Source organism: Vulpes lagopus, chromosome 8, assembly GCF_018345385.1.
Source record: "Vulpes lagopus strain Blue_001 chromosome 8, ASM1834538v1, whole genome shotgun sequence".
NCBI lineage: Eukaryota > Metazoa > Chordata > Mammalia > Carnivora > Canidae > Vulpes > Vulpes lagopus.
In genome coordinates, this window is record NC_054831.1 from 31,474,362 (window position 1) to 31,500,030 (window position 25,669).

General features: G+C 40.0%; 1 protein-coding gene and 1 long non-coding RNA gene across 2 annotated transcripts in view; one reads left to right on the forward strand and one right to left on the reverse strand.

Annotated features, from left to right (window-relative positions):
• Positions 1-4,231, reverse strand: part of LOC121497047 — a 39,984-nt gene extending 35,753 nt beyond the window's left edge. Inside the window, exon 1 of the long non-coding RNA XR_005989390.1 lies at positions 4,093-4,231. This is a non-coding gene — a long non-coding RNA (uncharacterized LOC121497047). The remainder of the gene's footprint in view (positions 1-4,092) is intronic.
• The window catches only part of SH3RF1 (SH3 domain containing ring finger 1), a 187,610-nt gene that overhangs the window by 155,279 nt on the left and 6,662 nt on the right, over positions 1-25,669 (forward strand). Inside the window, exons 7-11 of the mRNA XM_041766082.1 lie at positions 4,096-4,256; positions 5,746-5,916; positions 8,652-8,911; positions 9,880-10,241; positions 19,088-19,434. Coding sequence (XP_041622016.1) covers positions 4,096-4,256; positions 5,746-5,916; positions 8,652-8,911; positions 9,880-10,241; positions 19,088-19,434 — 1,301 coding nt within the window. The remainder of the gene's footprint in view (positions 1-4,095; positions 4,257-5,745; positions 5,917-8,651; positions 8,912-9,879; positions 10,242-19,087; positions 19,435-25,669) is intronic.

Consider the following 25,669-nt stretch of genomic DNA (forward strand, 5'->3'; position numbering starts at 1 on the left):
CCTTCCATCTTTATCTTAATTTTATTGGATTCTGACACCTAAGTTTTTTTTTTTAATCACTAGTGTCAGTATTCTCACTTTTCTTCTTCCTACTCATTGTCATAAACTAAAGCAGACCATTTATATAATTGCACAAACACTGCTTTACACAGCGATGCTGCCGAAATTGCCAACACTCCTGACTTGAGGGAGCTTGACCATGCAGCAGCTTCAACTGTTTCTCCCCTCAGCCTATATACATGCGTCTGAGTTCAGTACACAGGGAGGCTGTTCAGAGATGTTGATGTGTAGGATGAAAGTGGGTTGATTGGAAATCAGATGTTTAGGAAAAAAAGGATGCTGGCATTGGGAGATATCACATGCTATTTGCCCAGGAACCCAGAAATGCCCAAAGTCTCTCCTGCCAGTCATTCTTACCTGGGAAATGAAATGCGTGTGAGGGAAATGCACACCTAAAGGGCAATTGGAAAGAAAATGAATCTTTTATTGTCAGTTGAACTTGTGCCCCAAACTCCAAACTACTTTTCTGGTGAGGTGGCCTGCAGCCCATGGCCCAGGCTTAAACCCTGCTGGATCTTGTCACCTTTCTTTAGCCACATTCAGACCTAACCACTCTTTGGTCGCATGAAAGAGCAAAAAAAGGAGAAAGCACCAGAAAGGAGTGGTATCATCCATCCCCATGTACTTAAGCTTTTCACTCACAATGTCCACTAGCACTTGTGGCTTGTCTGGCTTAGAATCCAGCCCTTTCAGAGAGGACAGTTCTTTTCTGGTGTTCATTCTATCAAGGGCTGCCCCAAGAGGCTGAGCCAAGAATGGAATCTGTGTTTTTTGAGCCCCAAAGCCCATACTCCTACTGTGTAAAGCTGATGCTGCTCTCAAGATCAGTAGGTCAGGGCAACAGAACCTGGATATGGCAAAGGATGATTACTACACATTAGCAGACTACAGTCCTGTTTTTAAGCTAAATGTTATTCAGAAATAGTAATTCTTGCCTCAGACCATTAGCACAGACTATAAACAGAAGATCTGAATCTATTAAAATGTAAGGAGGAAGCTCATTTTTTAAAAAATATTTTTTAAAAAATTTATTTATTTATGATAGACATAGAGAGAGAGAGAAAGAGAGAGAGAGAGAGAGGCAGAGGGAGGGAGAAGCAGGCTCCATGCCGGGAGCCTGACGTGGGACTCGATCCTGGGGCTCCAGGATCATGCCCTGGGCCAAAGGCAGGTGCCAAACTGCTGAGCCATCCAGGGATCCCCAGGAAGCTCATTTTTAATATATATTGGAATAACTTCCAATTTTCTACATTAGTATTTCTGTGATGTGGCACATAGTTTGTAGACACCTGTGCTGTGATAATATAAACCTGCTACATTTCCATAAAATAAAATTATAAGTGAGCTGCTTTTTAAACCCCTGTTAAGTTAGTATGCAATGTCTAGTGAAAATGGCATTTAAGTGCGACATTTGGTTCTCAACGATATTAACAAAATATTATTAGCAAAATATGATCTGTACTTCTTGCAGGTCCATAGATGTTTTTTGCTGCTGATGGAGATTGCATCTTGGCCTCTGAGGCCTGGTCTGGGCTGGACTATGAAATAATAAGCAGGTCTCTAGGTCATCTCCGGGTGAATGAAAGGCTGTGGTTTGCTCTGTAGAAATTTCAGGTCTTGCAGGATAGCAAACTGCCTGAAGCACAACACATAGTGAATTACCTTTTGAACTTCCACATCACCAGATTATTTCAGTTTAAGTTGTTTATAAAGCAACCCACAGAATTTCCTAGTCTGTCCCAGCCCTGGACTCACCAGAGCCCTATCATTTTACCAACCCCACAGGGCTGAACAACATCTAGGAATCTGATTTTAATCAGACTTTCTCTCTAGGTCTTTGTGTGCTTATGTTCCAAGTACACATGCACACACATGTGCACATTTCCCCAAAGATATGTAACCCAAGAGTGGGAAAAAAAAATCTGCCCAATTTTATTAAAACTATTTCAACCACAAAAAAAGAGATAATGCATTTTCTCTCAAGCACAACCTTTGGGATCTTTCAGAATATCCTCTTCTAAGCTGTATCTCAAATGACTTCTAAAAGTACTCTTTGTGAAAGGAATGTACATGAAGCATTTGTTTACTGTATTTTTTAACTGTCTTTTTTTTTTTTTTCACTTTGTTAACAGAATATGACAAGTTTTTATCAGGTCTGTAGTTTTTGTTTTTGCCGTTTTCTTCTTAGGGCTAATTTAGTGCAGCCTCTGTTTTAATAAAGTTAAGATATGACAGACTATTTTAATTTCCTTTCCTCTTGAGAATAGAATTCTACTCAGAGCGTGAAGTGGATCTTTTTAGTTCTCTGCCTTGGGTACTATTTTAAGTAATTTCTAGGAGCAGTTCTTGTTGGACTCCTTATGTGCTCGTGCAGTGGTCTTCGTGTCTTCCTCCTTCCCACAGCCACACTGTTTGGAGATTGGGCTTTGGAAGATTTAAGTGGAAATCAATTGAGTGGTAATTTTACAATCTCCATATATTATCCCATGTAGAGTCTAGACTTGTTATCTTGCCTGACAAGTCACCGATGTGTTGTTATTACCAGTGAACTGCCCAGGTCACATGTCCTAAGTGTTTTTACCAGGATTATCTTTGTTTCTCTCTATCCTGTCACTGGGAGGAGCCCGATTGGAATGAATGCTTGACCTTCTCCTGATTAAAGGTTTTGAAGACTCTAAGCCCCTGTATCTGCAATTCCAGAGTTGTAGCAAATCTTATGGCTGCCATGTTTTGTATGGAGAGCGTGAGTGATGTTCATGCAGTTCTAACTTTTTGAACTGCCCTCTGCCTTGTCCAAGTTAGTACTCTGTAAGCAGCTCTGCACCTCATTTATTTCTGCACTAAGTATTCCACAGCACCTCCAGCTTCGGTATGGGAAAAAATCCTTCTTGAAAGTCATTTCAGCAAAAAATTTAATATAATGTGTGAAACAGTTGTAAGATATGTCTAGAATTCTGAAATTTTTTTCTACTCAGTGTATTGTGTTTCTGGAACTATGTATATTAACAGGCAAATGAAGCAAATGTTGATGAGATGTGAATTATTATTTCAAAAAATAGAAGCAAGGTGACTGTTATGAACTATTTTAGAGACCGATTTTAGAGCCATTTATGCTTTCTTAGGTGCATTCTCTAGTCTCCTTATTTCTCTTTTGATTCATTTTTTACATTTAGTGGTTCAAAGATTTGGGGAGGTGGGGGTTCAGGCAAGTCTTTGTGTGCCTGTTTTCCCAGGAGTTTCAGTATACAGACCCTAAAGAATCATCTGGGGTTTATAGATCAGAAAGTAACAATTGCTCCATTGATTTTCAAAAGGCATGGAATCCTGTAGGCAGAACCCCATTAGGCTGTGCCCATAAAGGAACCAGCAGCTTTTCATTGGTGTACTTGTTAAAGATTACCAGCCTTGATAGTACTAAATTTCAAAAGCTGGCAAAGTTAAGAAAAGAATAAGCAAAAGTGGCAACAATAGCCTAGTGATTGTGGCTTGCTATTGTTTGGGCTTTTTTGGAAACCAGGCATCAAAGGAAATTTTCTTCTGAAAGAGTCGTTTGAGATATAGTGCAGCTAAATTGTTTTGTGTTGTGTTTAAGTTTCCAGTTACAGAAACAATCACAAATTAATTCCTAGCAAGCAGTGTGATGTTATAGCTGCCCCCTTGAAAAGCGTTGGAGTTCTTACCCAAGTCGATACTAAAAAATGCTATTAATCATAAAATTACATGCTGTTGTTCCATTTTTTTCTTTCCCCCTTCCCGAGCGTCCTTACTCACCTGTTTGCTGAAAAAGTTGCTGTGGCTCTAAGATCTTAAAGGAGAACAAGAATTTTTTTTGTTTTTTGTTTTTTGTTTTTTTAAAGAGGCTTTCATACAAGGTAGCCTGCTGGTTCTGCTCCCTGTGGATTCCATTAAAGTCTTTTCCAATGGATTCCTGATTCCTCTTCCCTCCCACCTCCCACGAAAGATGTAAATAAATAAACTGTTCATTCTTTTCTTTCTTTTCTGCCTCTCTTTCTCCCCCCTCCACTCTCATACCAGACGATGAATCCTCCTCTTCCGCCGCCCCCTTTACTGGCCTCCACACCTCCAGGCGCTGCTGCTGCTGTTGCTGCTGTTGCTGCTGCTGGAGTGGGACCGAGGCCCACAGCGGGACCCGCTGACCAGATTGCACATTTACGGCCTCAGGCTCGCCCCAGTGTGTAAGTGAAGATGTCATTTATTACTGCTTTAAAGTTCACTTCAAGCTAGGCCCAAACAGCAGAGGTAGAGAAACACCTTTCTGAGAAGAGCTGGTGACAGGCTTATGGCTCACCAAAGTGGTTTGTGTTCTGCAAACTTACACCCAGTCATGCATATAATGAGGAAACTGCTGAAACAAAATGGGTCCAACACATGAGCTCGCTAGGCAGCCATCGTGCAGCCATCCCTTTTACAGTTTAGGGAAGCATCGTGTTTGCTTCTTCATAATAGTATATGTACACGGAACCACCTTTTTGTATAATTCCTGTTTGAGCTTTTTGTCTTCATTTTCGTTTCTTGCATGAGGATGCTAAGGAACAGGAAGGTATTCCCACACAAATCAGACTTAGAGGGAGCGTGCATGTGGAAAGCTGGAAATCCCCAGCAATAAGTATGCAGAAGAGCCTCATTGTCTCGTTCAAAGTTTACTGATGGCAGAAAAGAGCTACATTTTTGTGGCCCCATCATGTGTGATTTTATACGCGGAACAGTTTAGAGCCCTGGTGAAAGAAAGGAAGGAAGGAAGGAAGGAAGGAAGGAAGGAAGGAAGGAAGGAAGGAAGGAAGAAAAGAAAGAAAGAAAGAAAGAAAGAAAGAAAGAAAGAAAGAAAGAAAGAAAGAAAGAAAGAAAGAAAGAAAGAAAGAAAGAAAAGAAAGAAAGAAAGAAAGAAAGAAGAAAGAAAGAGAGAAAGGAAAGAAAGAGAAGGAAAGAAGGAAGGGAGGAAGGGAGGGGAAGGGAAGGGAGGAAGGAAGGAAGGAAGGAAAGAAAGAAAAAGAAAAAGAAAGAAAGAAAGAAAGAAAGAAAGAAAGAAAGAGAAAGAAATGAACTATTCATTGGTTGGTGTTGCCTACCTAGTTTCTATTGTTGGTGGCACAGTCACCTTGCACTGTGGGGTGGTTTTGCACTGTCTATGATCTGGACTTTTTTTTCCTTTTGACTTTTTCAAATTCACTATTTTTCCTGGCTGAGCATATGAAAGCAGGTGCACCCCAAACCTCTAGGTTCAGCTTGTGTGTGGAAGGCAGCATGTTGTGCCTCCCAGTGGGATTTCATGCCATATGTCCTCATTTGGGGCTACTTCCCATGTCTAACAAGTGCCATTTGAAGAGCTCAGGTTTCCTGGTAGGTCCCTAATCCCCAGCAGCAAGCTAGACACTTTGGGAAGCTGGGTAATTCTTTCACACCCCACGAATACCATTTGGTTGGATAGTCACCTTCACACTGAGGGGGACCAGGTTGGCACTTCTTAATCAGGAAGGCCTCTGTCAATTGTAGGCTGCAAAAACTCTCTCAATGGCAAATCACCAATGCTACTCACGGGTTAAACCATTACATTTTCTCTTTACACTTGTATGGAATATTCAAGACTTTGTACCAAGGAAGAGTTTTTGAGCATTCAGGGGCTTGTCTGCTACTCAGCCTGAAATTAAATATTCTTTTTTATTTTAGGTATGTTGCTATATATCCATACACTCCCCGGAAAGAGGATGAGCTGGAGCTGAGGAAAGGGGAGATGTTTTTAGTGTTTGAGCGTTGCCAGGACGGCTGGTTCAAAGGGACATCGATGCATACCAGCAAGATAGGGGTTTTCCCTGGCAATTATGTGGCACCAGTCACAAGGTATGGTCTTGAATAAATGGTTTACTAAGTTCTAAACAGAGAAGCTTTGTTCTTTCCCATGGTTTTCAGCCTATCCAAGATTCCTTCTCACACTATAATTGTCTGTTACATAGCCAACATTTGAAAATTTCATATCTCTACTTGCTGAAATCCCTTCTAATTCTCAAATTCTTAGCTTACTTTTCACATGAGTATATGTGAAATTATAGGTTTCAACCAATAAATGTACTAGGTTTTAAATTATTTGCTTCAAGTTATATGTGAGAAGATCCAACTATACCACTTTCAATATTTTTCTGCTCAAAAATAAAAAATAACATGTTTAGCATCAACAAAAGCTATATTATTACATGTTTGTGTAACACTTCCTATATGCCAGGCAGGCAGATTTTGAAATGCATGGTACACATATTAACTCAGAGTCCTTAAGCAACTTGTTGATGTAGTTGCTATTATTATTCCCACTTAATAGATGAGAAAATGAAGGCACAGAGATATTAAATAACTCATCTGAGATGGTACAGTGAAGAAGTACTTAACCTAGGTGTCTAGTTCTATATTCATTACAATAGCTTGTTGATGACCTCAAGATTCTGAGTTTCTTTTTTAAAATTTAATTAATTGTTTAAAATTTAAATTCAGTCAGGATGCCTGAGTGGCTTCACGGTTGAGTGTCTGCCTTTGGCTCAGGATGTGATCCTGGAGTCCCAGGTACAGTTCAGTGATTCATAAGTCTTCTTATATAACACTCAGTGCTCATTATATCACATGCCCTCCTTAATGCCTATCACCCAGTTACCCCCCATCTCCTCCTCCACCTCCCCTCCAGCAACCCTCAGTTTGTTTCCTATGATTAAGAGTCTCTTATGATTTGTCTCCCAATTAATTTCTCTAATAAAGTCAGAAATAAATTCCTTAAATATGACATTGATCCTTCATCCTTCTCAGTTAAGGGTGATTTTGCTCCTCAAGGGAATTTGGCAGTGTCTGAACACAGTTTTGATTGTTACTATGGAGGATGTGGGAGGATGTTGCTATTGGCATGTGTTGCATAGAAGCCAAGGATGCTGCTAAATATCCTATAGTATACATAATAGCCTCCTACCAAAAGGAATTGTCTGGCCCAAAACATCCCTGAGGTTAAAAAAAAAAAAAAACTCCGTTATAGGATAATAGGAAGTAAGAGCTTTAATTATACAAAATTTTCATTCCTTTTTTAAATTTTTTTTTCTCAAAATTTTTTTAAAGATAGCTCACCTTCTAGTCACTGAGGAAAATAGCCTTGGAAACTGAATGAAAAGACCCATAATGGCATTGAGGGAGCCTCAGATTTTAACCACTGTGCTTTTAATAAATGGTCCAGGTTTAGCTGTGTTAAATCATTCCTCAAACACCCTGATTTTAAATAAATGGCTTAATGAACTGACATGTTTGTCAGCTGTTGGCCTTGATTTATAGGTTGGCCAGCAGCCTAATCAAATGAAGATCACTATTGTTACAGATGGTGACAGAATGTTAGCTTTAATTTGACTTGCAGATTTTTAATCAATATAAACCTTCTTTTCTGTGTATGTTAAAATCTACATTCAGGATCCAGAAGATGGCAGATAGACCTTCCCTGGTTAGAAAACAAACAAATAAAAAACCACCATCACAACTGAGGGAAATAAACCACAACAAAAGACTAAGTTAATGAAGGAAAGCATTTTCATAACCTTCAAAAACAAATTATTAAAAGTCTCTGGGGATATGCTTACTTAGAATAAATTTTCTGTTATTTATCATAATAAATAATATGGATGTTTGAGTTAATGAAGTATTCTACTTTGTAGAAAGTTACAGTACTATACTTTACTATATAGAATATAGTAACTATACAGCTATACTATACAACTCTACTATGTAGAGTTATTTAAATGAATTTAGGATATAAAAAAATACATGACACAAAACTACATTGAACCTATTTTAATTTAATTTAACCTATGAATGCTTCTTTAGAGCTGTTTCAAGAAACTTTTACTGAATCAGGAGTATTTAATAAAGAATTTACACGCTAAAAATAACACATTTGGTGATCAAGGGCCATAGAAGGAAGAAATTCACGTGAAACCATAGAATCATAAGGTCTTCAGCCTAAGCCTTAGGAATGTCTTCTCTAAAAGAAGAGATTTCTGCTGGGCCTTGAAATATACATAAGATTAAGACAGGTAAAGAGAAGCTAAAGAGAATATTCCAAGAGTGTGTGCATATGTGTATATGCACACACATACATGTTCACAGGTACTCGTGTGATCTGAGCTGGGAGCAGGCAGAGAAAAGGGCCAAAAATGTGAGCAAAGCTATGAAAAAGTAGCAAAACTGCTAATGTTATTAGCAGCAATAGCAAACAAATCAACTTCTTTGATAGCTGAAGCAGAAGAATCCAGGACCTGGAAGGCAGTGGCAGGTGCTGAGCCTTGATATGGAAAGCTGAACCCAGTAACCACTTATTCTTGAGCAGATTATGACGTGTAATGTTCTGTGACTCACAATATATTTCCAGACCTTTCTCTCCCTCAGGGCCATCTTTACTTTGAATTTGTGATTTTTACATTTTTTACAGAATATAAAAATCCATTAATTCTTTTAAAATGTTCTGTTTTAAAACCCCAAGTCATTTTTCTTGCGTTTAATGTTTTCTCCCCTATTTTGCTGTTTGATTGGGCTCTCTGTCTCTGTCTCTGTCTTGGCAGGGCCGTGACAAATGCTTCCCAAGCTAAAGTCCCTATGTCTACTGCTGGTCAGACAAGTAAAGGAGTGACTATGGTCAGTCCTTCCACTGCAGGAGGGCCTGCCCAGAAGCTCCAGGGAAATGGTATGGCTGGGAGCCCCAGTGTTGTCCCCACAGCCGTGGTGTCAGCAGCTCACATCCAGACAAGTCCTCAGGCTAAGGTCTTGTTGCACATGACTGGGCAGATGACAGTCAACCAGGCCCGCAATGCTGTGAGGACAGGTAAGGGGGAGACTGGAATGGAAAGTACCAGGAAAGGGGCTGCTAGCCTAAACCAGCTCTTCTCCAACAGGTGTTGAGAAAAGCAGATGTTATGTTACGGTAATGAAGAACATTAGGAAATGAAGTAGGCACAGTCTAGTTAGCAGCACTCCACATCTGCTTATTTTGGCTAAGCCTGCCCAACACATTAATTCAAGCTTGATCTCCAGATTGAAAGTCTGAAAGAATTAGGCCAATCCTAAGAATAGCAATAGACTTGAAAATATGACGTCTGCAGTTAACACCGGAGGAGGTCAAACCTCACCGCTGTCAGCTGTGTGACCACGACATTGTACTCTACTAACTGGTGTGCTGATTTCTGATGAGCTTAATCCCAAATCTGTTTTAGACCCAATAAGATCTTAAATAACTTTCTATTTTCCGTAGTGGTTTTGAAAACCTACCCAAGATTCTTGGGTAACAATGGTGGGGTAAACTTGTAAATTCTATCAGAAAAACCAAAAGAAGGAAAATGGTTACTAAGAAAAGGGAGAAGAACGTATGTATGTATTTTATTTTATTTTATTTTATTTTAATTAATTAAATTATGTATGTATTTATTTTTAAGAAAAGAGAGAATCATTTTGAAAAGGCCTGGAGGCCAAACTAATCTGACACTGTAGAGTACCATCAAAGACAGGCTATGTCTATAAATATGTGGAAAGGCCTTCTCTCTAACTGAACAGCATGGAGTTATAGCTAAGCTTCTAAGCTCTCAACAGAATAAGAGCTGATCTGAAAGGAAAATAATGTCTAGGGACCCAGCTAAGATTAAGTGCTTTTAAACCACCAAACATCCGTTATTTATTGTAAAAATGCGATAGCAACCTTTCATTACGGTCTGATATAGTGAAATGACTCATGTTTTGGTGAGTAGCATTTATTATTAGAAAGTCGAACTTTGCTGTTTTCTCTCCTGTCATTACTAGTGGCGGCACATAACCAAGAACGCCCTACGGCAGCAGTGACACCCATCCAGGTACAGAACACTGCCTGCCTGAGCCCTGCGTCTGTGAGCCTGCCTCATCATCCCTTGGCTTCCCCACAACTTCCAGTTCCAGTGGCAGGCCCTACCACCCATGTGGCTGCCATCAATATGGGTCGAGTCAGTGCTCCCCTAGCTTGTGGTTCAGCTGCCTTATTGACCTCTCCGAGCATCACCACTGCCTCTCTGGAGACTGAGCCCAGTGGCCGGGCAGTGACTATTCTTCCTGGACTTCCCACCTCTCCTGACAGTGCTTCACTGGCTTGTGGGAACAGTTCAGCAACCAAGCCAGACAAGGATAATAAAGTAAGACCAACATCCCTCTCCTCTGCTTATGTTGTGTTCCATCCTTTCTAACTAATGAAAGGACTCGTTGTTCAACAATCCTTCAAGTGCTTACCATGTGTGAGTCACCATGCCAGGTGCTAGATTCATGATTTTGTGCGTTGAAACACCCACTAGTTGCCAGGCCTTGTACTGGGTGTTTAGGGAAACCACAGTGAATAAGATTTAGCCATTTCTCCTGCAGCTTACGTCTCATGAAGGAATTTCCTTACCTCTTTAGTTAACTCATTTTTTTATCATTGTGCCATCCTTAATTCTTCCTCTTCAGTCAGTTCTGAAAAAAATAAAAGGTAATATGTGAAAGGGTTGGAATTGTTGATCAGAAGTGTTATTTGTGGATTTATTTTTTCTGCAGTGTATTTAATTATAATCAGCATGGATAGTGTTCCTCTTGGTTTGAAGTATGGGTGAAAAATGATTTCCTAAATCTATAGATCTTCTTTTTTTTTTAAAGATTTTATTAATTTATTCATGAGAGACACTGAGAGAGAGAGAGAGAGAGAGAGAGAGAGAGAGAGAGGCAGAGACACAGGTAGAGGGAGAAACAGGCTCCATGCAGGAAGCCTTATGTGGGACTCGATCCCAGGTCTCCAGGATCACACCCTGGGCCAAAGGCGGCGCTAAACCGCTGAGCCACCTGGGCTGCCCTAAATCTATAGATCTTTTAAAAACTCTCATTTGGGGCTGAATTTCAAAGAAAATATAAATAAAAAGCTGTGTTTGAAAGACTAACGTGTGTTTGGGTTTGGAGACAGGTGGTTTGAGACAAGGGAAATTGATGGTGAGTAATTGTGAACAGAAATCGAAGTGATAACAAAGTCTGGATAATTGTATTACAATCAAAGGAAGTAGCAACCTGAGGAAAATCCTGTTTTCCTCAGTATTTTGTGTATTTTCTCCACAACTCTAGCCCGATTCTGGGAAGTTCTAGGGTAATCATAAACTCTTAACCATCTGGTTCAGTGGTAATGTACGTCGCTTATTTTAAGTGGTTAGGTAAGCCTGTAAATAGGAGTTTATAAGGAAATAAACTTTACAGCCTACTAAAAAGTTAATATTTAATTGTTCAGTTAACCTTAGTGTTTTTGAAAAAGATTGGTATCTGTTCAATGTTTATAATTAACTACATTAAACTTGTACTCAAGCTGACATGTTCAACTTTGTCAATATCTTTAAAGAATTGTTTTGTAGTTTAGAATTTAAGATTTCAGGACCCTCATCATTGAGAACAGGGGTTCTTCAACTCCTGTCCTCCCAGGAAAGAATAAATTGAATCATAGACTTGAAAGGGAGCTGTGCCAGAGAGAATAATGGCTCCCCAAAGATGTTCACATCCTAATTCCTGAAAGTTGAGAATATGTTTCCTTATGTGGCAAAAGGGATTTTATCAATCTCTTGAGATGAGGGGATAAATCTGAGTGGGCCCATATAATCACATGGATCTTCCTGAAAGGGAGGCAGGAGGATTGGGTCCAGAGGAGATGTGACATCCGAAGCAGAGATCAGAGTGATTCAAGGAGGGAGCCACAAACCAAGAAATGCAAGCAGCTTCTAGAATCTGGAAAAGGCAAGGAAACAGATTCTTACCTAGGGCTTCTGTAAGGGATGTAGCCCTTGCTGAGACCTTAGTTTTAAAGCCTGATTTTTACCACAAAGTTTGTGGTAATTTGTTACAGCAACAATATAGGGCCTAACAAGTTACCTGTTGAGTCCCTGTCATTGACAAATGGCCTCTGTTTGGACACCCTAACCAACCATTAATGCCTTAGGTCCAGAGTGTCCCATGCCTTTTTCCTTCTGTTGAGGGGCTGCATAGAAAATGTTGCTCTCCTTTCTATATGATGCCTTGACTTACTTCCGAGTTACCTTCTTTTTTAAGGCTATACTCTTGAAGTTTTTGTCACTAGTACTTATGTCACAGATTATAAATTTTCCTTCCTAAATCTCCTACCTCATTTAATGTTCCAGATCCACAGGGAGACTTCTCTTGGTTAATATAAAATCCATAATTCCATGACTAACATGACTGGAGTGTCATTTAGTTCACATTCCTCCATCAGGTCTATAAGGATATCATGGGAGAACTTATCAGATACCTGTCAAAATCCAGATGTCTTTTATATTCTCCCATCCAAACTATTCCCCAGTCCTCCATCATTTTAGCTGTTACTCATGTTAGCAAGTGTCTCCTGAAGAAGTCTCCTCAGAGTCTCATTTCCTTTCATTTAATATATTGTTCTAGAATTTTCCAGACAGTCTGCAAAGTACATTGTTGTCTTCTTTTTGAAAATTAGGATTATACATCCCTTATTGCCCTGTTGAGTTGACCTGATCTCAGGTTCACCCACATTTATCAAAGATTATTTGGTTGCATTTCAGCTGTTAATTTTCTCTGTATGCTGGGGTGAATTCATCCTGGCAAGTAATTATTGGATCTCTAAATCCCAATCTCTTCACCCATTTCCCTCTTATCAGGGTTTGGTCTTTCTAGTCTGAAGATTATACTTCTCTTTCTTCTTATCTTCTGAGAACCACCATCCATCTCAAGCAGCAGGTCTGTATCTTTCCTGTTCTTCTCATTTCAAACATAACGTTAAGGCTACCCCCCCCCCTTTTTTTCCCCAAGTTTAAACTATTATGGGCCATAATACATTCTTTCTTATGGTCCCTTCTCTTGATCTTTTTGTATTGAGTCCTTTAAAAATTTGAGCCCATTAGGCCACTCTCTGGGGGATCACATTAGCGCCGTTAGATGCCTCTACATTTTTATCTATTCAGATAATTTGCAGTAGTAATGTTGGAATTTCATTCTGGAGATCCCTCCCATTCTTCTTGAAGTATCTTTCCTTTTGAGTTCCAGGTCATGCATATATTTTCTTTGAACTTTTAAAATCGGTTCTTTTAAACTTCAGAGTTCAAATCTCACTATAGCCAACTTCTCTTTGGGTGCTTACTTCGAAGTTTTCAACATTTTTGCTTCACCTAATGAACTTTGCACCTCCTACTGGTCTCTACCATTTCCCCAGTTGATCAGAATTAGATCCAAAGTGAGATTAAATTATCAACAATTCAAGGGAAAAGTATATCAGAGATTCTAAGTGTATAGAGACCCTAGTTTTAGTTGAGACTTCAGCAGATAGCTAGGGATTTGACAATCCCCTTGTTATCTCTATCTGCTTTCATCATTTTGTGATTAGCATCATCCATTTACTGAAACTCCTTAGATAGTGTGTACTATTTCCCCCAAATAATAGCTTGGCGAATGCCCTGTCCTTTTCTCTATACATAAATCGTCTGCAGTGAGCTACCACTGGTGTTCCATAGAGACCTATAACTTTTTGATGTGCACACAGGACTGTTGCAGCTCCTAGCCTAACTAAGCTATTCCTTTTGAACAATATTTTATTTGGAAGTCTTATCTCAAATGTGTTTGTCCTTGACTTTAAGAAAAAGTGTTTTTGTCCCTGTAGCTAATTTTGTCTGGTAACTGCTTCTGTGATTTGATAAATAAGCATCTGAAACTGTGTAATATATTTCCAAACATTATCTCAGTTATTTCTTCTTTGAAATCCTGGGCCTTTCTGCCATTGTTATTCTTCATGTCTTCTACAGTTATCAGTTTAACAGCTTTGTCTGGACATTTTTCTAACTGCATGTTTAGTTTAAAGGCTTCATTATTAAAAAAATAATAAAGGCTTCATTATTTGACCAGCTAATCTCCAGGCAAATGTGTTTCCCAGTCCTTATGAGATACTTGGGCCCATGTGCATATGTGTGTATATTTTATTGTTTTCTTATTATAAAAAATTTAAAATCTACATATTTATTTAGATGTGAAAGAAAATCTAAGTATCCAGATAGAAAACCGAAGTATGATCCAAGATTTCAAAGACAGCCATTAATACTATGGTGTGTATATACTTTTTACCCCCCTCACATACCAAAATACAGTAAATTGTTGTTTTGGTATGCTAAGCTTTTATCCAGAAAATAAAATCTTTTTTTCCAACACCAATTACATAATTGGCTGTTCTTATATTTCCTAAGTTTTATTTGAAGGTGAGCTGATATATATTAAAAATTCTAAGACTTCAGTTGAGTAAAAAATGTATACAAATCAAGCAGCACCAAACTGAAGTGCTTAGGAGCACTCTACCAACAGTTGTGCTGAGGCAAGGATTACATAGAGGACACCTCAGAACAGAACAGGGAAGTTATTTGATTGGCTGTCTGCACACAGTTGCCTTATTTGGGAAAGCCCCGTTGGCTGTTTATGATTGGTTGTCCTTAGGTTTGATTTCTTAACCTTGAGGTGTTTACAGGCCTAGGTTTGGATTTGCTAGTGGTGGCTGGTAGGATATTAGAATCCCCTCAGTCCTAATGGCCTCTAATCAAATCTCTAATGATTTAGTCAATTTAACAGAATTTACCCTCACATAGGAAAAGAGAAGAAACCATATCTGAGGCCCCACTTTCCCTCACATGCTTCCATTTCCTTCCCCTCCCTTCACAGTGTAAGTCTTCTCTGACATTGTCATTTATTTCCCATACCAATCAGCAGAAGTAGGTGTGGGTTCTCATGCCCTCTACCACATCCTAGATTTGTTCCTAAACGATAACATTTCTACAAGTAGGCCACAAAAGGTCAACATTTAGTGCCTCAGATGTTCCACCGCCAAAGTCCTTGTGACTCTCACCCTTAAGGAGCCAACCTTTGTTGTGGACCTATGCTCTTATTCTTGGTTTTTTTAAGCCAAGGGTCCATCTAGTTTTTAAATATCCATTTTTGGGGTCCCTGGTTGGTTCAGTCAATAGAGCATACAACTCTTGATCTCAAGGTTGTAAGTTGGTGTAGAGATTACTTCAAAATAAAATCTTTAAAAAATAAATGCCCATTTTTTAAAGATTGTATTATTTATTCATGAGAGACACACAGAGAGAGGCAGAGACATAGGCAGAGGAAGAAGCAGACACCCCACAGGTAGCCCCATGCAGGACTCGATCCCAGGACCCCGGGATTACGCCATGAGCCAAAGGCAGATGCTCAACCACTGAGCCACTCAGGTGCCCCAATACCCATTTTCTTCTGTTCTTGAACACTTGTCCTAGAGCCCCTACTGATCACTTTCTTTGCCCACATGATTTACCTTCCTCCCAATTCTTAGTTCACTGTCAAAAATAAGTTGATCTGTGAGCTTCACCATTTCATTTTCTCAAGGAGAAGCCACTGTTGTCCATATTAAGTGATCAGAGTCACATACCTGCCCCTGTCAATAACTAGGATCCAGGTCTGGATGGTGTGGATGTGCACACAGTGACCCTTATGATGCACAGTCCTTAGGCAAACATACCTGCTCTTTTCATTCCATCGAGTAGATGTGCTTCTAGAAATGTTCCCTGTGCTGAACTCTCAGAAGAGAAGAGCAAAAGCTAGGTTCAAGTCCCACTCCCACCCCTTACTAGCTGTGTGATTTAGGCAAGCTTAGAGAGGTGTAGGCAATGAGAATAACAATCCCTAGAGTTTCACGTGGCCTTTCTCTCTCCCTGCACTTCTTTAAAAAAGCCTTTCCTGAGCGCCCCCCCCCCCCCCCATCTCAGACAGCATGGCGTGGTCATTCATTTTCCCCTTCCCCTGCTTTATTTTTCTAGAGAGTGCCTGATTTACTGTCTCTAGTCTCTGCTAGAGAATATGAACTCCTTCTTGTCTTGTTCACCTACTGTATTCCCAGAGCCTAGCACATTGTTGGTTCATATTCAACACTCAGTAAATATTTGCTGAAGGAGTGATTATTATTAGACATCAGTTAAGCTTTTGAGATCCCTTATCTAGGAAGAGTGACTGATTGTTGGGAATATGTGTAGATTTTTGATGGCAATGGCCCAGAAGACTGTTTATCTCTTGCTACTTTCTTTGTACATATGAAGGCAAAGAGAGGAATAAAGAAGACATGAGGTAGAATGTAGTTCACTATATAAATTGCTCAAATTTATTTTTGCTTGGTCAGGAGAACTTGAGATTTCCTATATTGTACTCATCCTCCATGATATGACTAATAGAAAGTTATTTAGGTGATGTTCAGAAATGATTTTTGTATGTAAAAGTTACTCTTTCTCATCATCTAGTAATTTTCCGACCAAATAGTTCTTTTTATACATGAGTTGTGATTTTAAATCATCAGGCCTTCTAAAGAAAAAATTATGAGTATAAAAATATTATTCCATCTAGGAATAATTTCCTAGAAAACCCATAGGAGGAGAATTGTTAAGGTTTATGTTAAAAGATATGTCTGTTTTGCGTGCATGCTAACACTACATTTTAAAAATTGCTTTGCTGAAGTGTAGTTTTTATTCATCTATAGTTCTCATTTCTGCTGTTTTGATTTTGAAAAAAACAAAGGTACCCTTACATGCTAAGTGTCTGTGTTTGCAAAATTGTTTCTCTCCAGTGGCAACTGTTCTGCTAATGTAGAAAACATCAGAATATGCTATTAAAAGCACAGTTTGGTGAAGCTAGGGCAGTGTGTTTTCCGTGTTAGCACTCCCACTTCGTACCCCCACACCCTGCCACACCACCTCATCTTCTGCCTTCTGCTCCATGGTCGTTGGCATCAGCTAATGATGATAACAAATCCCTTAGAAGTCATTAAAGCAAGCTGTATTTAATGTGCTTAATCATTTTAGATGAACCAAGTCATCTTTCTTCCTAATCACTTTAGAGGCTCTTTCCTGAGCACGATTCAGTTAACTGAATTTTTCTGAGTGCCCAGAACTGAGCTTTTAAGAAACATATGTAGCTGTGGCTTGCTGAGATTGTAATTCACTTGATCTCAGTGAATCTGTCGGGATCCAGGGATTAGAGTGTGCTTTCTTACATCATGGAAGGAATAGCTGGAAATTGTGGCTGATAGGCCATTCGAAGTGTAGACATTATTCTTTCTCAGCTTGTTTGTCGGCCCTCCAGACCTCAGGCTCTCCTAAAGAAGTATGGTAGTATCTTTGGCAAACGTTTGGTCAGCCTACTTCATTGGCTACTGTATAAAGGGAAATCTTCATCTCCACAGGATTTGGGAATTGCAAATGCCTTCTCTTAGGCCCTTACCCTGGGACTAGCCAAATCTTTCCCCTTCCTCCCACCTGTCTCATCCTCTTTCTGGTCTTGACCACACTTAGCTCAGTAGGTGCAACTCTGCACGAGGCACCGGGTGGATAAGGTACAAGCACTCAAGCAGGTAGCCCAAGTGTATAGGGTCATTCAGTGGGATGTATTAATAGCCCTTTGGAAAATGAAGCAAAAGCCAAAAAGGTGAGTTACGGCCAGGCCTTGAAGAAAAATGCAAAAGAATCTTCCTCAGGCTGGGATGGGGAGAAAAGGGGTGGGGATCAATTGACTGATTCTGCTCATCTGCAGCCTGAGTCGACCGGTCCAGAAATGAATTCAGCACTCCCTACCATTCTTCCCTGTCTTCTGTTTCTAACCTGTGGCTTATTTCGAACTGTGAACAGTATTTGGTAAATGGAGCCTACAGTTTCCTAGGATGCTTTTTTCCTGGAATGCTTTTTCATCATCTAGTTAAACATTGCTTTTGTCTTGTCTTTTTTCTGCCATTCTGTCTCTAATGGAACTGTGTTATTATGGATTCAGACCCCTTTCCCCAAGGGATTTTTACTGAGCATGAACTAACTCATATTCTAAGAAAAATTCCTCAGTGTTCTGTCTTTGTATGGGCCCCTCATAATCTAATTCCCTTTTTCAGTAGACCATAATGATTCCAGTTTGCCTATAGAGTTTTCTAAAGAATTATTTCTCTATGAAATGTTTTATTTCCAAGCAATGCTTCCACTCAGAGGACTTTATGATGATGTTGACATCTTAGTAAAATGATGTAAAATTATTATTGTTAACTATGCTTGGTCGTCAGAAAGACCATTGACATGGGTTTTGGAAATGAAGAAAAGTTAGCTCTAATCTGGTTTTCCTAGCAGAGCAGAGAACAAAAGTGTCAAAAGAGACAAAGATTCAAGAGATGGTTTTTTATGGAGTAAGATTGCTGGAAAGAAAATGTTTTTCTACATTTGCTAGCAAAGAAACATAAAAATGTTTTCGATTATACTGAAGCTTTATTTAAAATCTTGTGGAGTCTTGGCTGTCTAATCCAAGACATTCTTGCACAATAGAAATGGTTTGACTTCTGTCATTATTGGCTTACTGAGAAGTGTTTTAGTCCTTAACCCTGATCAAGACATCACTACCTGTATATGATAAGAATCAAGTCTGTGGATGGAGAGTAAAATGCTATGATATTTAAATCAGTAAGTTCATAATCAGAAATTTCCATTTTGTCCTAAAATGTCTGTTTTTGCCTTCACCAAGCCTGAGATATGACTTGGTGAGTTTTTTTGTTTCACTTCTGTTTTATCTGCTTATTCTACTTTAATAGAAGATAGTGATGAACATTGGAGTGTCCAAAACAAGCACCAACATGCAGGCAGAAAGGGAAAAGAAGGAGAGGCAAAACGTTGGATTAACAGCATACAGGAATTGGGAGCTAGATCACAAATAACCAAATATCCACAGAAATAAATTTTAAAATACCAAACCAGGGGCACGTGACAGGTTCAGTGGGTAGCACATGCGATTGTTGACTCAGGGTTGTGAGAGCCCCATGTTGGGTTATAGAGATACTTCAAAATTTAAAAAAAAAAAAAAAAGGTTAAACCCAAAATTGAAACTGTGACACCCTATTGATTACAATAACAGCAATACCTTCTGGTCTCCAATTAATGTACTTTTTTTTTTTTTTTCCTAGAAAGAAAAAAAGGGTTTATTGAAGTTGCTTTCTGGCGCCTCCACTAAACGCAAGCCCCGAACATCTCCTCCAGCCTCACCTACCCTGGAAGTGGAGCTTGGGGGCAGCGAGTTGCCTCTGCAGGGAGCAGTGGGTCCTGAGCTGCCGCTCGGGGGTGCCCATGGCAGGGTTGGCTCCTGCCCCACGGATGGGGATGGCCCAGCTGCTGCTGTGGTCCAGGATGCTCTTGCTCTGCATCGCAAGACCAGCTCTCTGGACTCAGCTGTTCCCATTGCCCCACCACCTCGCCAGCCATGCTCATCCCTGGGCCCTGTCATGAATGAGTCCAGGCCGGTGGTTTGTGAGAGGTGAGTCCACTGTTGTTCCTAGTGACCTTCATGCTGAACTATTTATCCTGACATTAGAATACATTTCCACACCCTCCTATGTTTTTTTTAACCAAGTTTGTAGTAACAAACTGGCTTTCTTTTCCCACTTGCTGTGTTTCTTCCATGGGTTAGGCCGCCAGCGCTTTCTCTGTGTATTTTCTCCAGACAACCACTCCAGAATTGCATCCAGATGAAATTTGTGAATCCCTGGAACTTGGTTCACATCTCTTTCCTTCTTGCTGCTCTTCCACTGCCAGCAATTGCTCCCTTGTTTTGTCCTTTGCCTTTTTCATTAAACGTTTACATCAGTACCTGCTAGTTGCACAGCAGCTGGAGATTCTGACAACTGAGAAGGCTCTTTGTATTTTTCTTGAGTGAGGACAGTGTGACCCAGTTCTCAGAGACTTGAGTCCTCTGCTGACAGAGGCACTCGGTTTGGTTATACCTGGAACTAGGAGTCCTGTTGTAGTGATTCTGGCTTTGAATAATGATTACAAATCTGTTTTATACAACCAGTGGGGTTCCAGGAGTACGCTGGGAAAAACTATATGGGGAGTAAGACTAATATCTGCTAGGACTACATGAATTTAAAAAGTATTGTTGGGGGATCCCTGGGTGGCTCAGCAGTTTAGCACCTGCCTTCAGCCCATGGCATGACCCTGGAGTCCCGGGATCGAGTCCCACATTGGGCTCCCTGCATGGAGCCTGCTTCTCCCTCTGCCTGTGTCTCTGCCTCTCTCTCATGAATAAATAAATAAAATCTTTAAAAAAAATAAAAAGCACTGTTGTGGGGCACCAGGGTGACTCAGTGGTTGAACATCTGCCTTCGGCACAGGGCAGGAGCCTGAGGTTCTGGGATCAAGTCCCACATCAGGCTCCATGCAGGGACGCTGCTTCTCCTTCTGCCTATGTCTCTGCCTCTTTCTCTCTCTCTGTGTGTGTCTCTCATGAATAAATAAATAGAATCTTAAAAAAAAATTTTTTTTTAAACACTGTTGGTTGGCCAGGAAAGCATCATGAAGTACACTAAAAATAGTGGACAATTTTCACATCATGCATAAATAATACAAACATTTATTTTTAAAAGTGTCATCTGTTTTATTGTGTCTGTAAGCTTTATTCCTTGTGTACCTGCACTTTATAAATGAACCAATTGTCTAATTTGTGGCAGTGTTGCATCTTAGGTAGCATTTTAGGTTACTGATTTGAAGTCTGACTATAAAATGTTACACTTCAAAATGACTTAAATTCCCTCAGGTCTGTATTTCAGATGAACATCTGTGCCCACTAAAACTTGAGGCCTTCATTCATATAATCTGGGGGACATACCTACTTACCAAAAAATAAACCAGAAAAGAATAAACTTTGAACAACCTATGCGCATTAAGTACAAAGTACATGGTTTATTACATATTTTCATGGTTAAGTGAGATAATTTTCCCTAGTTCTCATCCTTATAGAACCAGTTTTGAAATGAGAAATTACCCTAAAAAGTGTTCCTCTCCCACAAATAAAATCATTCTCTTTCCCCTCTTCTGCTATGCTCCTGCAGTATTACACCACTTGAGGCAGGCTCCTTCTTTCCTTCCCATCCCCAGGCATTGATCTGCAGTTTTTCCTTTGTGCCCTGTATCTGTCTCCTCTTTTCCCTGTCATTTGTGGTGTTTGTGTGACTGTTCTGAGCGCTAGTTCATTTTGCCCAGCCCCTCCCTGGGCACTGGCTCTGGCACTGCTGCCTGCCTCCCCCATTATGCATTCCTTTTCAGTTGCCAGATGTCCTGGATCTCTGTGGCTTCTGCATTCCGGCCCTTGTTTCTAACAGCAGGCCCTGCTGTTCAGTGTGTCTGAAAAGGAGAAATCGCTAATGCAGACAGGTGATGGTGGTTCAGGGAGCAGGGGATTCACATCACCTAGGGTACAGGGAGAATTTAATGATGGAACAGATGGGCACAGGCACTCTGGAATTCTCTGGCAGGTTTTTTGTATAACCATTTCAATTTTTACAAGTGGAAAAGGGGTCTTTGGAGAAGATTTCTGCTGGATTTTATATTTTTATAATCCATATGTTCAGTGGCATATTAAAAATAATAGCCAGACTGATCAACTTTTCACAGCTCCTTTGCCTTCATACAATGATGATAGTATTTATTTAACTTGTATTCTTAGGTCTGCCTGACTATAAAAACAATAGGGAAAATGTGCGGAAACAAGTAATATGGGAAAACATCTTATCCACTGGGAATGAAATTTTTTGGTTAGTAGAAAGCTACCAAGTATATCATTTAGGGATTATCTGTTTTGACATTTCAAATTTTTTAACACAATAAAAAGTGCTTAATGCTAAAAAAGAAGGGAAGATTAACTTTCACATCAGTATGATTCTGAAAGTATCTCAGGATCTTAGATTCCTTGATTCACCATGTAAACATCAACAGCTCCTGCTCTGGCAAAGTGCAGAAGCCTGCCTGGGTTCTTCTGGTAGAATTTTTACTGATAGAATTTCGTAGAAGTAGTTGTCACTGTAGTATTGGTACAGGGTGAGATAGAATTCCCCTACAGGTTATAATGAGAACAAGCATAAAATTTCTCCTCAAACCATGGCTCTGTCCCATAAATCTAAGGTAAAAGAATGCGAGTAGGGCAGCTGGTGCCTTCAAAGGAAAGAAGCATTCACATGACATAAAGACTTAAGCAATCTCACAGTAAGAAAGGATGAACCTTGAGGTGTGTTGACAGGTCTTGGTGTCAGCTGAGACAATTCTCTGAGGAACAAAAGAATCCTTTTGTGTTTGTTAGAGAGGCTGAGGAAAACAAGCAAGCGATGCTATATCCTGGAGGCAAGAGATGTATAATTGATGACAGCAGAAATAATAGAACAAATATTTTAGGTTCTATTTTAGGTAATGGAGGAAAAAATAATTTGAAAATTGTGAAGAGAAAATAGAAATAAAATAATACTTCGGAAGGGATGACAATAAAAGAAAGTATATGTGACAGGCTTTTTTTTTTTTTTTTCTCTACTGAAAATGAATAGATAAGGGCTTAAGGAAACACAGCTCACCATCTCTGTGTGTATTTTGAAGCTTAGGAATTAAACTGATAACCACATACCTATAAACCCATCTCCTAAATTGGAAAAGAACCTATGATCTTTGATCAGGGATTAAGCTAGAACACTTGGAAACACACAAATTGGATAGAGATAGATTTACAGAGAGTCAGTCAGGTTTAATCAGCATGATTAATTTGAGTTAGTGACAATGAACCCACTGAGTGAAGCAATGGATATAATTTACTTGGACTTCAAGCAAAGCTACAAAGTAAGCTAGTATGGTTTTGCCAGTGAAATACTTAATTGGATATTAGATTGCTGTAGCAACTGGCAGAAAGCAGTGCAGGTTACTTACCCAGGGTGATGGGCAGAGTGCCTCCCAGAACCCCAGGGGGTCCAACTTGGACTGTACCAGGAGAGATTAGAAACAACAACAACAAAAATGTTTGAATTGCAGAGAATGCAAGAGACCAGAAAAATAAAGGAAATAGAAAATTTATAAAAATAAAGATTGCAAGTGCTTATTACGTAGAAGCCTGAACACCATAGCCCAAGCCTGGAAGATTGGCAGTGGGATGGCAGTGGAGCTTCTTTGTTGTTGTTTTTCAAATTTTTTTTATTTAAATTCAGTTTGCGAACATATCCTATATAACACCCAGTGCTCATCCCATCAAGTGCCTTCCTCAGCCCGTCACCCAGTTACCCATCCCCTCACTCACCTCCCCTTCTGCAACCTTTGTTTCCCAGAGTTAGAGGTCTCTCATGGTTTGTCTTCCTCTCTCAGGTTGTTTTTCCCCACTCAGTTTCCCTCCTCTCCCTTGTAATCCCTTTCCCTATTTCTTGTATTAGTGAAGCTTCTTTGTGTAGCAAGCCTCTGTGTCTTGAATTCCATCCTGGTAACCGTCACAAAAACTGAAGGTCAGAAAGCCACCAAAATGCAGAGGCCCATTCAGGGCCAAGTCTGTGAGCCGTGCTGTATGCCTCACACTGCCTCTCAGGTGCTCTGTTCAAATGCATACTTTACAAACATTCATCTTACCACTCAGCCTTCCTTTTTTTTTTTTTTTTTTCATTTTTCTTTCTTTTCTTCCCCCTAATCTTTCCATTGTTTTTTTATTCACTCACTTATTCATTTATCTTATTTTTAAATTGTGTTAAAATATACATAAAGTTTACCATTTTTTTAAGGTAAAAGTCAGTGACATTAAGTAAGTCCCTATTGTTGAATAACCATCACCACTATCCATTTGTAAAACTTCTTTGTTATTCCAAACTGAAACTCTGCACTCACTAAACAGTAAGTCCCCATTCCTTTTTCTGGCACCTCTTGACAACCACCATTCTACTTTTCTATGAATTTGACTGTTGTAGGAACTTTATAGGTGGAATTGTATGATATTTGGCCTATTGTTCATGGCTTATTTCACTTAGCATAATGTTCTCAAGGTCCTTCTATGTTTTAGCATTTGTCAAATTACATTCCTCTTTAGGGAGCTTTGCACTTTTTGGAAATAGTTTTACTATACATTGTGCTTTTTCTTTTGTCATTCAACATGCTTATTAAGAATTATCACAAGAGGCACCTGAGTGGCTCAGTCAGTTAAGATATCACTCTTGATTTCAGCTCAGGTCATGATCTCAGGGTTGTGAGATTGAGCCCTGCATTGGTGGGCTCCATGCTGTGTGTGGAGTCTGGTTAAGATTCTCTAAAAAAGGGCAGCCCGGGTGGCTCAGCAGTTTAGTGCCGCCTTCAGCCTGGGGCGTGATCCTGGAGACCTGGGATAGTCCCACGTCAGGCTCCCTGCATGGAGCCTGCTTCTCCTTCTGCCTGTGTCTCTGCCTCTCTCTCTCTCTCTCTCTCTCTCTGTGTGTGTGTCTCATGAATAAATAAATAAAATCTTTAAAAAAAAAAAAGATTCTCTAAAAAAGAAAGAATTATCATGAACTATACTAAGTGGTATGAGGCATATAAAGTGAATTTACCGTCATCTCAGCCCTCAAGCAGATTATGGTCTGGGATAATAAATGAGACAGGGATGGAGATGATACCAATACAATGAACACTGTGCTAAGTGCCATAAGAAACGTACATGAGGCCTCCGGGATCCAAGCGAGCATGAAATTACTTCCGGCCATGGGACTAGAGAAGATTTTGCAGGGCAAATTGGAGCCAGGCTGTGGGGGGCTGATCAGGTGTGGATGAGCAGAGATCCTCACAGGGAGTTCCCAATAGAAGGAACCACATGAGCCAAGGAGTGGAGAGATAAAAGCTATGTATGGTGGGCACATTCAGGTTTAGAGACCTGTTTCGTTCATTTATGGAGATAATCGTAGATACAGATAGAGGGGAAGGTCAGATCATTGAGAGCTTTACATACCAGGCTAAGGATTAGCCTTATTCACCAGCTGAGGATTAGGCTTATTCACAGGCGTTGGAAGCCAGTAATGATTTTTGAGCTATAGGCAACTATAGGTAGAGTTGCCAGTTAAGAAAGAGCTTGTCAGAAAAAAAAAAAAAAGAGCTTGTCAGGACGCCTGGGTAGCTCAGAGGTTGAGCATCTGCCTTTGACCCGGGGCGTGATTCCCGGGTCCTGGGATCAAGTCTGCATGGGGCTCCCTACATGGAGCCTGCTGCTCCCTCTGCCTGTTTCTCTCTCTTTCTGTCTCTTATGAATAAATAAATAAAATCTTTAAAGAAAGAAAGAGTCTGTCAGTTCTGTATAGAATGGAATGGGGTCAGAGAGGACAGGTAGTTTATTTGACCAGGTGGAAGGTCATGAATTTGCCAACCAGGATGGTAGCAGTGACCATGAAGAATAGATAGGGCGTGGCTCTGAAAGTGGGATTAGCAGGTCTGTGAAGATTATGGGAGAGGGATCTTTGACTTCTGAGGTTCACTGTTTCCCAGAAGCCCTACTCAAAGACAAGCATAATCGAAGTGAGGCAGAGGGTGAAGGAACAGATGTGAGGGGCCTCTGCAGCTGTGCCTTACATCTGTTTGTTGGTCTGTAAACATTCTACTTTCCATGCCTGAGATGGTTGGCCAGTTGTGCCCAGAATTTGGCCTTAAGAGTCTATGTTAGAAATCTGTGTACATACTACCTCACAAGGCTCGAGGCCAGCTTCGGAGCTGGAAGATTTCTAAGTAGAGTCTGTTACCGC